Genomic DNA, 13,924 nt, shown 5'->3' on the forward strand with positions numbered 1-13,924 from the left:
GTGCTTTACAGAAAACTTTGCCAACTACACTGCTTTATAAGAATATTATGTTTTTTAAAGTCCAGTATATTTGAGCAATAGATCAAAACCCTAATCATTTTTTTTAAATGGTTCACTTTTTTCTCAATTATGCCAAAAAAAGGAAGAAGAGAAAAATCACACTCAGGCAAAAGAGAAAGGTTACATGTACTCTGACTTAATCTCTTACAAAGAAGTAAAGGCAGTTTCCTTTTTTTAGTGTCACTTTTTATAAAAACCACTAATTAAGTAAATTTGATAACAATTTTCTGAACTATCTGACTATCTGAATAAAAAAATTTTTTAATTTCCAATAATGGGAGATGAGATCATAACTCACAATATTTAGCACTGGAATTATTCAGCTAAGATATTTTTGGCCAGGAGAACTCTAAGACTCAGTTTAATACCCTCTCAGAAGTATGCACACACACTTTTGAGAAAACAAGCTAATTACAAATAGTAGCATGAATCATTTGTAAGGTGTCATGATTCTCAAAAGAGAAAAGCAAAAGCCTAATGAACTCAAATGACATTGACTTTTTCATCAATAGATTGAACACTAAGAGGTGGTAAGGGTACAAACAGAAAGACACAATGATTTACAACTCATGAGACTGTCCCATGCAAATCAAAAAGGCCAGAAAATTGGTCTCCTAAATGGGATGACAAAAAAGCATTAAAACTATTTGAGAACCTGTTTTGCCACAAAAAAATATGCAAATTACTGCCAATCATTTCCTGTTATTATTTCCATTTGAAATCAATAAACACAAGCAACCAGCATTTAAGTCACACTAAAGATAATATCAGTATTGCACCAGACACTATAGAAGCCTAAAATATGTACAGCCCAGTAGCTGCTCTCAAGTTGATTAGATGGGGAAATGAGACATACACACTTTAAAACCTGAGGAAGATATATGAGTAACATAGGAAGTACCACACAGGTTCACAGAAGGTTTGGTCACTATGGGCCTCAATGGTAAGGTAAGGCTTCTCTTTACAGGGCAGGACTTAAGATAAACCAACAAAAATGCAATGAGGACAGCTAGGAGAGGGAAAGGTGGAGTAGAAAGACGAAATAGTAGGTGATAATAGGGAAGATCTTTAAGGAATGTTTAATTTATGAGTCTGACCAAAGAGCTCATGCATATTTAGTAGCAGCTAATCTGGGTAGGGGCCAGATTACAACAGACATATCACACAAGGTAAGGAGTTTACTCTTAATCCTAGACAACAGAGTTCTTAATAGATATTTTTTCTTTTTAATTCAGATTCCCTAGAGCTTTGGATGGTTCAAAGTCCCTCACCATCTAACAGACCAAAAGCGCTAACTTTTCCAAGACAAAAAATAGCTAAAAATCAATTTTTCTTACAGAAAACCCCCACAAATGTGTAGAGAACTAATGCTTCTTCATTAATTTATATATTTCCCAAATTCTTTACAATGACATAATTTTTTTTAAGTTGGAATAAAACATTTAAGAACAAGTAAGGCACATATCCTACATTACAATATTAAGGACTTTGCCTCAAAGATGGGGAGAAATCAGTAACAAACTGCCAAGATATTCTTTTGGACTACCTACAATAAATTTGCCCATAATAATGTCAAGTCTGCTTACTTCAATGTTTTCATTCTCTTAAGAAAGATTCATTTTAAGGTAGACTAGAAGGTTTAGTTGCTTCTAGTTTAAATGGAAACAAAAATTATGATAGGCTAAAAGTATGTATTTTTGAATGGAAGGGAAAAGGTTCACAGTATTTTAAATATCTAATAGCTATCAGATTTAGAAGAAAAGCCAAAAGCCTTTAAAATGGGCACACACTTAAACATATAAGCCCATCTCTCCTAACATTCATATTAATATACTCTTTAACTGAACAAGTAATGAAAGTTAACTGTTCAAAGGACTAACAATGCAATCAGTTCCTATAATATAAAAAAAGTAACATTTATGAATATTTTACTATAATCTTGATAAAAGGCCAGATAGACAGATATAGCTTACCTTGGTACAAAAAGATTTTGCAGGTGTTTTAGTATACTTTGAACATATAGATTCGGTTCTTTAATAACTGGCAACGGAATAGAATCTTTCGGCAACACTAAAGCCATAATCCAGTCTGTATATACATCAACACAATATTTTACAGTTTCTCCATCCAATGGAAGGGTCAGTCCATAGCAAATTACTTCCATGGTCCATTTTACCTAAAAAAAAAAAAGAAAATATACATATAGAATTATCACATATCCCAATCTATATCTCCATAGACTGATTTAAAATGCTAACCTCTTTTACTGCCAAAAAAAACTCTCAATTGACAATATATTCATCTCAACACATATGTCAAATTTATTCTAAAGAATGTATCTTTCATGTATAAGGCATACTTAGACATTTCCCAAGCAAAAGATTTAAGAAGAAAATAAATTACTTATTTCTAAATATTAAGCCTATATTAAGCCTTTAGACATTATTATTGTTTGCTCTGAAAATAAAAAGTTAAGTACAGGACATATTGATTTTCCACAGAGATTGGAGGCAAAGCAATAGAAAACTTTTGATATTTTCTCCACTTAATTACATGAGAGTACATGTACCATTTAGGAAATAATGTACACAAATTCAATCACATTCCATTTCCAGATTATGAAACATTAACAACAGGAAGGAAAATGAACTGCTCAACTCATATCTTGTGACTATTTTCTCTGCTAAAGAAAATATTTAAAATGGAAAGGCAAGAACAAACACAACTGAGAAGGTAAGATATTAACAAGGCACTTAGCTGCACTAAGTGAGTTACAGCCTCCCGACCCATCTGAATCACATCCTAGAGGCTGAAAGAACTTACCAGGGAGACTGCTGAACCATTGCTTACAGTCATGAAGAATGAATAAGGTATGATGAGAAAGAGAAAACAGCCCAATTTGCAAAAGAGGATGAAACTACATTCCAGGTACTGTAGAATGGAAAGTTTAAGTGAATTCCAGACAAAACTGGGACAAATTACTAAGCAGATGATCAGTGAGCACTTATAAAAGGGAAGCACTTATAAACTGGGAACCAGCCTGCTCAAAAAGAACAAGTCATGCCAGATAAGCTTCATTCCTTTATAAACAGGGTTCCTATGAAGGCAGTTGACAATTGTATAATCCTGGCAGTTTATGAAGCACTTTCATAAATATCATCTAATAATCAAAATAACCCTGTGTGAGAGGGTAAACTATCCTGACTTTTGGCCCAAGTCACTCGTTTGGAAATGCTGGAACTGAAAATTTGAACCCCAGTCTTCCAACTAGAAATCTGAAGTTATTCTCACCATGTTATTAACAGCAATATCCTTTATAATAAAACCCTAATATGCAAATTGACCGAACAGTGGAATGACCAGTCGCTATGACGCTCAACGGTGGTCAGTGCGTTCCCACAGGGGTAGGGCCACTCAGGCTCACAGCTGGCGAACTCAACGGCAGTGGCAGGAGCCTCTCCTGCCTCTGCAGCATTGCTAAGGAGCCCTCGGGGGATGTCTGACTGTCGGTTTAGGCCCACTTGTGGGGAGCGGGCCTAAGCCAGTAGTCAGACATCCCCTGAGGGGTCCCGGACTGCGAGAGGGCGCAGGCCAGGCTGAGGGGACCTCTCCCCACCCCAGTGCACGAATGTCATGCACCAGGCCTCTACTAACAATATAATGTAATGTAATATATAAAATAGAAATAGCCCTGACCAGGTGGCTCAGTTGGTTGGAGCGTCAATTGTTGTGGGTTCAATTCCCAGTCAGGGAGCATACCCAGGTTGTGGGTTCAATGCCCAGTTGGGGTACATATGGGAGGCAACCAATTGATGTTCCTTCCTCATATCGACACTTCTCTTTCTCTCTCTCTCTCTCTCTCTCTAAAAATTAATAAACATATCCTCGGGTGAGGATACAAAGAAAAAAAGCAGTACGTATTAAAGAAGTCAGCACAGTGAAGGTGTGACAAACAGGGTGGGGGGCAGAATTTAGCTACACAAAAGAAAGAATTTTAAAAGAGTTGCAAGTCCCTCTTACCAAAGACAAAGGAGGAGATATCATGGGTGATATCTTCACATGGTAGATTAACTGTATAATTCTAGAGGACACTAGATTCAAGGGCTACTCTCTCATATTCTTTTGAGGGTGGGAAAAGAGAATAAACAAGGGCTGAACCAGAGCACCCCTATCTACTCATGTGCCATCTCTTCCTAGGACAAGACAGCAAGGGATTATAAATACACCAAGAGGAGAGTGCACCATGACAAGTGCTGGTCCTCAGGATAAATCTCTGCTAGGATACTCTGAAGAGAGAAAAATGCTCCTCTGAAAGAAATGAAGACTTTCCAAACACACTCTGAATATAAATCTGTGGACTGTGCCTTGAGTTTAGGAGAAAGGGCCTGACACTCAAGTCTCTGTCTTGGGCATATAGCTCAAGTGGAGAATTGAGTCTGACTAGTAGGAAGTCCCAGCAGCACAATGATACAACCTATTCCTAGCAACTGCCACAAACCCTGAGCCTCCGCCCCACTACCCAAATAAGGTCAACATAGAGAAGTCACATTGCATTGGGCAGAAATCCATTAAAAAGATGTCAAATTCATTTATAAAGTTATATTTTCACATAGTAGAATGAAATGAAGAAACTTACTTCTTTGTCAGTTTTTAACAAACTCTCACTACTAGCCACTGAAGAAGTTACTAAGGCCTGCCCGAGAGGATGGACAACTGCATTTGCCACCTCTCGCCCAACGCTCTCTGGATAGCTGTGCAGAACACTGGTGTGACCCTGATCATTCTGAATCACCAAATGCAGGGACCTCCACTCAGAGTACATCGTGCCGCTAAAGTACTATCCAAATGGCACCTGAAAAGACAAAATAGAATTACATGTCAAATTATACTGTTGCAAATTAATAAAAGAAAGTAAAATGCATATTTACCCTTCAAGGCAAGATGAAGCTGCAAATATTGCCTGAAGACGACTGAGAATAAAACACATCTAAATGTTTTGAGAAATATTCTAAAAATAGCCTCATGGTGAGATCACATAGGAAGGCAATCCCTGAGAAGCAGCTAGCTGTCCAAACACCTCCCCAAAAGAGCCCTCCTAGCAGAGTCATTGTGCAAGGTGATAAATGATCAGATTTGGTACACTTATAGCATGAGGGAATCCTCATACTATGTTCAGGATAGAAAAAGATGAAAGAATGGAGTACCTTAAGCAGGAAAGGAAGACAAAGGAAAGAGTTTACTCGAAGACCCAGATTTTTCAGTTAATGGTTTCCAGGTACCTAGTACATGCTGGAAACACACCCCTGTAATTTCCCGTCAATGTCCTCAAATCAGACACAATATTCTTTGAGAATATTTTATTCCCTGCAGTAGAGGCACAGAAACTTCCGGTACTGGAACACCTAGAAGTCACAGTGTCCTTCAAAAAACATATTAAGAGCTCCCACTTATTGAGCATTTATTACGTACTACTCATGTAATCATCAAAACAACTCTATGAATATTAAGTAGTATTATCTCTACTTCACAGATGAAAAAACTGAGACATGGAAAGATTTGCTTCTTACCTAAGGCTTCAGAGCTATAATGTGATAGAAGTGGGTTTTTGAACCACATCTGCTGGGTTCCAGAGACCATGCTCGTAACCATGGCATGTTCTCTGTCTCTCCCTTTCCTATACTAGTACATTCCCCATGGCAGGTACTGCTTCTCCCTTCTCCCAAGCTATATATTCTCCATGAAATGATGTCTAAGTCTTTCATACAAATGAGAAATTTTAGTCACAGAAAACACATCTATAAGAATGCAATATAAATATTACAATCATAAATGCCATATATTTATGAAGAGAATCAAGGATGGTTAGCCCTTTCCAATTCATTTCTGTTAACTTCCACGTTCTACTTGCTCTGAAATGTTTGTCCAGCCAGCACTGTTTAAACAAAATACATGGGTATACGTAATCTTTAAAAAGTTCTAGACCTTAACCTAATTTTTCTTCAAACTGGAAGAGACTAGCATGGTTTAATTTTACCTTAGAAAACCTCATTCCAGCTCAAGTAATATCAGTGTTTTCCAAGAGGATATGGTATTAGAGAATCATGAGCCTACAGAATGAAGATCAAACTCCTTAGCATGAAAGATGAGGAAAAGGATGGGGAGGGTTAGACACTGCAGTGAGATATGAAAACATAACTGAAGTCAGATGATTAAGGACTTTTACTGTTATGTTAAGGATCCTATAAGTCTCCTCCCCAGATAAGGCAGTCAGCTAACAACCTGAGCTGCTAGCAGAGAAGTCTCTACCTTCAATGCTCCAGAAGTAAATATGATAGGAGGAAGGGGAAGATGTTCCTTGCAGATCATTTAATTTTCTTCCCAACTCTACATACACCCATTTTCTTGGTAATCTCTCTGGAGGTTTCTATTACCAGGTGACTGTGTGCTGGATAACAGCTTATGGATTATAGGTATTACCGTAGAATAACATGAATGTTTGCCCTAACTGACAAACTACCAAAATGATCAATACAGTGGTAGGCATACTAAGACCGCAGGCTGACATTAATTACATCAATTGACTCAACCAATATTTATTGCATGCCTTCTATACACCAGGCACAGGGAATGTAACAATGAAGAAATATCATCCCTGTTCCCAAGGAGCTTCAAGTCTAATTACAGAGAACAATTTTTTAAAACTTTGTAAAGTAAATCTAGACATCAATTATCTCATTAAACAAACATTTTTTAAACACCTGCTATATGTCAGGTATTGTTTTTAAAGAATGTAGGTACCATTGTGTCCTGCAGATATAAACAGGACACAATGGCTGCCCAAAAGGTTTGTAGTGAGGAAGACAAGCAAAATCCATTACAACAACATAATACAATAGCATTCAACATGATAACTGATGTGATGAGGTATGAAGGCAGCAACATGCAACAGAAAAACGAAAGATCTTATTTAATAACAATGTAGTTTTGTATACTTCAAGGAATTTTCACATGTAATTTCATTTTATTCCAATAACAAGCCAAGAAAATTAAGACAGATGTCACTAGCCACTAGGTGAGGAAACAAAGTAAGGTTATAACTTGCTCAGGTCACATCAAGTAACAGTAGAGCTGGGACAAGAAAGCCTCAAAGTCCAATGTTCTTTTCTTTTTTCTGACTTCATTCCTCACCATATCACCCTGGACAAGACACTTGGTATTTCTTTGTCATAGTTCTCTCATTTGTAAAACAGGGAGAATACCTGCAGTACTAGCTAAAGTTACTTGGGAGAAGGATCAAATAAAACAACATGAGTCACCCTGGCCAGTATACTTCAGTTGGTTGAGCATCATCCCATGCACCAAAATGTCACCAGTTCAATTCCCGGTTGGGGCACGTGTGGGAGGCAGCCAATGGATGTTTCTCTCTCACAGCAATGTTTCTCTCTCTCCCCTCTCCTCCCTCCCTCTCTAAAATCAATTTTTTTTAATTGCTTTAAAATAAGTCAACAAACTTTGAGATGTACAAATACAATGTACATATTCTTAGGCATGCCTCCTTTCTCTTACAGAATGCCAAAACACTGAGTAAATAAACAAACCTTGCTGGATTTTAAGGAAAATACATACACTCAAGGTCATCCATATAACTTTATGACTAATAAAGGCAAAAGGACCACAGTTCATATTTCTGTTGTAGTCCTATTGACCCTACAAGACAAATAATCAAGTTTAGCTAAAAAGGAATGTATTCACCTATATACCAGATTCTAACTATTAGGGATCCTATCAAACACCTGAATTACAAGAAAGACACAGGTTCTGCCTATATTCCTCTTTATTGTGGAAACAGGCAGTTTTTACTAGTCTATCTAAAATAAAAAAATAAATGAATACCCATTACCTTCCCCTCAACAGCACTATCACAGTTCTCATCTTTTATTCCTCAGATCTGCTCTGTCCAATACAATAGCCAATCCACATATAATTACTTAAATTTAAATTAAATTAGAAATTCAGTTCCTTAGTCACATTTCAAGTGCTCAATAGTCACATGTGGCTAGTGGCTACCATATTAGACAGTGCAAATATAGAACAGTTCCATCACTGTGGAAAGTTCTATTTGACAGAGCTGACAGGTACTTTCATTACAACCTTGACTATAGACTCCTTAAGGACAGAAGCTGTGTCATATTTACCTTGGTATCCCAATTTATACAGCAAAGTACACGTGGTACACACCAAGTACTCACTTTACATCTAACTGAATATCTCAAACACAGCAGACTACTCTGTACACTTCCCCCATCCCCAACACACACACACACACACACACACACACACACACACACACCGCACACATTCAAAAAAACCAACACACGAAGATATCCTCTCACATGGGAGGAATGGGTGTGGAAGGAGACACTGCACCCAGAGAAAAGTGGCCTGCTTTCTAGTTCTAGATGTGCTAGAAGCCAAACATTTAAATCTTGGGCAAGTTACCTACTTTCTTCACCTATAAAAACTTGTAATTAAACTCCAAGTATCTTAATTCTACAACTTTAATCACCTTATACTAAAGGAAATCATGTAGTCTATCTAAAAGGTCTTTACACATGCCAGGGAACACACCTGCTAACACTGACAGGAATCTCAAATTAAATAGATTCCATTTTTAGGTTTCAGGCTATCATGATTAGAGTCACTTTTGGTCTTTAACTGAGCAAGTGAAATTTTCTCCTTTATTACTTTGGAGATCAACTAGAGACTTAAACCCAGGCTTAAAGATTAAGTTTCTTCCATGTGCTGAGGCCAGAACTGGATACTCTGTCCATATCTGATCAGAGAAACAAGGGCAGGTTTGAATTTAACATGACTTGTCCCATTAGTTTCTACATTAACCTCAGCCTAAAAATGGAGAAACAGTAAAAATCTGAACCAAAACAATCTTTTTATAACTCTTATGCTGCAAAGAATGTCATTATATGAAATGCGTATTTTTTATTGTCACATACTTTGCCATATTAACTGCTATAAAAAAATCTTTATTGTCTAAAAACCTCTTCATGACCTTCACACACGTACTCCCTCACTTCTATAAACTTTACATGCTTTTAAGACCAGTCAAGAACGAATACAATCTGAATTATTGCTCTGCCTTCCTTTAAAACTTATAAATACATTGGGCAATAGTATTAAGGCATTATGCACTAAATATATACTAAGTCTGTCAACTCTGACATCAAGGTTTTAGTCTTCATCAAGGACTTCTGCTATCATCTTTTCTGGTCAATAGGATCAACTATTCCCAATAGCAATTCCATCTAGTAGGATTTACCAAGTACCAACAAGGCAATAATCTAATCTAATAATAGACAAATATGCAAATTGACCGCACCTTCGCTACACCTAAGCCACGCCCACCAGCCAAGCCACGCCCACCAACCAATCAGGATGAGTATGCAAATTGCCCCAACAAAGATGGCGGCTAATTTGCATATCAAGACAGCGTCCAAAGAAGCCAACAGCTGCAGAAGGGAGTAAAGCTTCGAAGAAGCAAGCAAGGGGGGGGGAGGGCGGCGCGGAGGTGGGGCCGGGGGGAAGGAGAAGGGCGGGGCGGAGGCGGGGCCGGGGGAAGGAGAAGGGCGGGGCAGAGGCGGGGCCGGGGGAAGGAGAAGGGCGGGGCGGAGGCGGGGCCGGGGGGAGAAGGGCGGGGCAGAGGCGGGGCCGGGGGTGAAGGGAAACGCGGGCGGGCTGGAGGAGGCGGGGCGGGCGGAGCGGAGGCGGGGCCGGGGGTGAAGGGAAACGCGGCGGGCTGGAGGAGAAGGCGAGGCGGGTGATAAAGGTGGAGTGGAGGCGGGGCCGGGGGAGAAGGGAAATGGGGGCGGGCTGGAGGAGAAGGTGAGGCGGGGAACAAGGGCGGGGCGGAGGCGGGGCGGAGGCGGGGCGGGGGAGAAGGTGAGGCGGGCGAACAAGGGAGGAATGGAGGCAGGGTAGAGTGCAGCAGGAAATCCTATTGCAGGATTTTTTCCTGCAACGGGAAAGCTAGTCCTATATAATAAAAGCCTAATAGGCTAAGTGTCCAGTCGGCAGGTCAGCCATTCAACCAATCAAAGCATAATACGCTAATGATATGCTAAGGCCGCTCAACCGCTTGCTATGATGTGCACTGACCACCAGGGGCAGACATTCCATCGGTCAACCAGTCGCTATGATGTGCACTGATCACCACAAGGCAGATGCTCCAACTGGTAGATTAGCTTGCTGCTGGGGTCTGGCCGATGGGGACTGAACGAGATGAGCTGGACACGCCCTGGAGCCTCCCGCAGTCCCTCCCCAGCTGGTCAACCTCCCACGTCTCCCTCCTCAGCCCAGATCATGCACCTGTGGGGTCCCTCGGCCTGGCCTGCACCCTCTCGCAAACCAGGATTCCTCGGGGGATGTTGGAAAGCCGGTTTCGGCCTGATCCCGCAGGCCAGGCTGAGGGATCACACTGGTGCACGAATTCGTGCACCAGGCCTCTAGTATTTAATGGATGACAACTAAAGACTATTTTGGACAATGAGGTGAGGAACATATGCAAAGACCTAAGAGCAATAAAAAGGTTTCCACAAAAGAACTGGTTGTAACTGATTGCAATAAAGTCAAATATTAAAAATCAACTGCCCTGCTGGGGTGGCTCAATGGCTGAACATTGACCCATGAATCAAGAGGTCACTGGTTCAATTCCCATCAGGGCAAATGCCTGGGTTGCAGGCTCAATCCCCAGTAGGGGGCATGTAGGAGGCAGCCAATCGATGTTTCTCCCTCACCAATATTTCTTTCTCCCTTCCCTTCTCTCTAAAATCAATAAAAACATATTTTTTTAAACAAAATCAACCAATGTTGCCCTGGCCAAGTAGCTCAGTTGTATGGAGCATCATCCCAATGGGCCAAGGTTGCAGGTTTAATCCCCAGGCACATACAAGAGTCAACCAATAAAGGCATAAATGGGTGGAATAGTGGATCAATGTTTCTCCCCTCCACCCATTTTTCTCTCTAAAAAAATCAATTAAGAACAAATTCAACCAACATTGATTGCACAGAGTTAGTCCTACATAGTGCATTGCCCGTGTAAGAACTAGTAGTTTGTTCAACTTCTAGATGGATAACTTAATGAACCTAACTACAGTATTTCCAAGCAAAAAGAACAAAACAATATACGTTAGGAACTACCAAATACCTTTTGCAAAAATGGAAACAGAGAAGAAACTATTTGTGGCATGAAGTCTATAACATAAAAAGGACTCAAACATTCCATTGAGTAAAATCTTTGTGAGACTGTATGTCAAAGCACTGGGAAGAATACAAAGACGGAGAACACATGGTTCAAGTTGCTCATAATCTAGAAGAGAGAGAAACACACAACACAGAAAAATAACTGGTAAATTTCAGTATGATGATGCAAGGAGCAGATAGTAAAGTCCCAAGGTGATAGGTTGTCATGGACAGAGCATCTGGAATGTTGGGAGTTATGCAGCTGGCAAGAAAAGGATATATGCATGTGTATGAGAGAGAGCGTAAGTGTGTGCATTTGGGTGGAGTGGGAGAAAGCCTGGAGGACAGTCTAGGTAGAGGAATAGCATATTAGGAGAGGACCCAGATGTTAGAGACACTAGATCTATGTGTACTGTATATTCTGGAAAATTGCAATCAGTTTTGCATGACATGTATATACTTTAAAAAAACCAGCTAACTCAGAAATCCTGCAGAGAAATTTACTTCCCATTCCCAACAGACTTTAAACAAGGAGTAGTAGTCAGTGGGCCCAGTGAAAAGACTTTTGCAGGTGGGACTGCATTTTTAACAAATTCCCAGGTAATTCTCCTAGATACCTAAACAGAGAGACACTGAAACATCTTTCGAGATGCAGAATTACCTCCCCAGTTCCCAAACTTTGCTGCACACTGAAATCATGTGGGAATCTTTAAAAAACAAAAACAAAAAACTGACGTCTGGCTTCACCCACCCCTCCCCCCAAATTCTGATTTAATTGCTCTGGGTGTGCTACCTAGGCATCAGGACTTTTGAAAAGCTCCCCCAGACGATTTTACCCTGCAGCAAAGTTGGAGAGACACTGACCTCATTTCAAGAACGTGAATCTGGATTCAGACTGCTTGGGTTCAAATTACCAGCTAAGTGACCTTGGGCAAGTAAGTCACCTAACCATTCAGGGCCTCAGTTGCCTCCTCAGTAAAATGGGGATCATAATTCTATCCTAAAAGAGTTGTTGTGAAGTTAGATGTAGTGAACGTAATGGCCTGGCATAATGCCTGGCATACAGTAAGCGCTTAACAAGGTTTAGTTGTTTATTCTCAGTATTAACTCTTCCTCATCCGAGTGTCACTGTGCAATAGGCAGCATCGTCCCCAAGGGGAGGAATTAACTCGACCAACCTTTCTGCTGGACCCAATTCTTCGCTGGAGTTGTCCAGCTCGGCTCCAGACCCGCCCCCTACCCCCGGTTGCCAGGGGAGAGCTCCCCCCAGGCTGGGTCAGCTCCCAAGGACTAGACCGGGTTTGAACAGACCCGTCCGACGCCACCGACTCCAGGGCCAAGTTCCCCCGGACCCTGTGGGTCCCCAGGAAAAAAAGATGTGCTTCCGAAGGCCGGGCACTTGAAACACCCCGGGCCGAGAAACAGACCGGGCCGTCCCGGGACCGCCAGGAGGGGAAGAAAGGGGAGGTCCGGCGGCGACGGGGAGGACCGCCCGATTACCTGAGGCGACGGGCGGGGCCCGCATTGCTGGGGCGGGCGCCACCACTGCCAGCCGCACTCGGCCTTCCGCCTCACGCCACGGGCGCCATAGGGTCGGCGTTTTCGCGGCCCCGGCCGACTGTCCTCAGGCGGTCGGTCCGTCCACCGATCAGCGACTCTCTGAGGGCGCCTGGGGACGACGAAGGCCGGTCGGGCCGGCCGGCAGGGCTCTGCTCAGGCAACTTCCGACTGCCAGAGGCGACAGCGTCAAATAACTCCTCCAGCTGAGTGGGCCACTGCGCATGCGCTGCGCGCCTGGTCAGCGACTTCTGCGAGTCCTAAACGGCGGCGTCAAATAATTCCCGAGACATGGAGCCGGAAGCTGCGCGTGCGCAGCTATCCCAGATCGCCGCGCGGGGTACAGTCCCTCCTCCCTTTCCGGAACAAGTGGAGGGGGAGGAGTGAACTGACGAATGCGCATACCTCATCGGTATACTGGCGGGCTGGTGCTCCACCTGCGTCCCTGTGTATCAATCCGGACTTTGCCGGTTTTAGGTGCGGACGGAATTAGGCTCTTCTCTGCAAGATTCTGACTCCCACCCAGGTTCTGAAATTTCTCACATCCCATTGCAGCACCCTTCCTTATAAATGTACTTTACCTGCCGGTATAGCATTAATTATTTGCAGTGCTCAATTCCAGGCCAAATGTGGGTTACAAAGATGAATCAGAGACCTGGATCTGAGCCTCTCATTAAGTAGCAGAGTCTAATATAGGCGATAAGACATTATTAATAATAATAGCAGGAGATACCAGTTTGAGCACCTAACACATTTTGTAAGCAATACCACTTTCAATAATGTGGTTTCAGCTTCGAAGAAAATAATAAATACCTTTAGAGAAGTACAGCTGAAGTGCTTGGAAGTGTAAAGGAGGAAATGGGCTAAGAGAGAAGAGGAGGGAGGACCTGGCCTTGAGGCTGTCCTTGCTACCAGGGGAAGAAGAGACCAGGGTGCTGAGTAGTGCTCAAGGCACAGTTGTCTCAAAAGAGCAGAGGGAAGCAAAGAGGATATTGACTCTTCCTCCTTACCTTCAGTTAGAAGAGACAAGGAGGAAGGAGTGACAAGGGAACTG

At 41.8% G+C, this 13,924-nt stretch overlaps 1 protein-coding gene across 1 annotated transcript in view; it reads right to left on the reverse strand.

Annotated features, from left to right (window-relative positions):
• Nucleotides 1-13,058, reverse strand: part of RALGAPB (Ral GTPase activating protein non-catalytic subunit beta) — an 86,881-nt gene extending 73,823 nt beyond the window's left edge. Inside the window, exons 1-3 of the mRNA XM_008158372.3 lie at nucleotides 12,814-13,058; nucleotides 4,697-4,912; nucleotides 2,034-2,236 (exon numbers count right to left, since the gene is read on the reverse strand). Of these exons, the coding sequence (XP_008156594.1) occupies nucleotides 2,034-2,236; nucleotides 4,697-4,882 (389 nt within the window). The 5' untranslated portion in view covers nucleotides 4,883-4,912; nucleotides 12,814-13,058. The remainder of the gene's footprint in view (nucleotides 1-2,033; nucleotides 2,237-4,696; nucleotides 4,913-12,813) is intronic.
• Between the last annotated feature and the right edge of the window lie 866 nt (nucleotides 13,059-13,924).

This window comes from Eptesicus fuscus, chromosome 12 (genome assembly GCF_027574615.1).
Source record: "Eptesicus fuscus isolate TK198812 chromosome 12, DD_ASM_mEF_20220401, whole genome shotgun sequence".
In the NCBI taxonomy this organism is placed as follows: domain Eukaryota; kingdom Metazoa; phylum Chordata; class Mammalia; order Chiroptera; family Vespertilionidae; genus Eptesicus; species Eptesicus fuscus.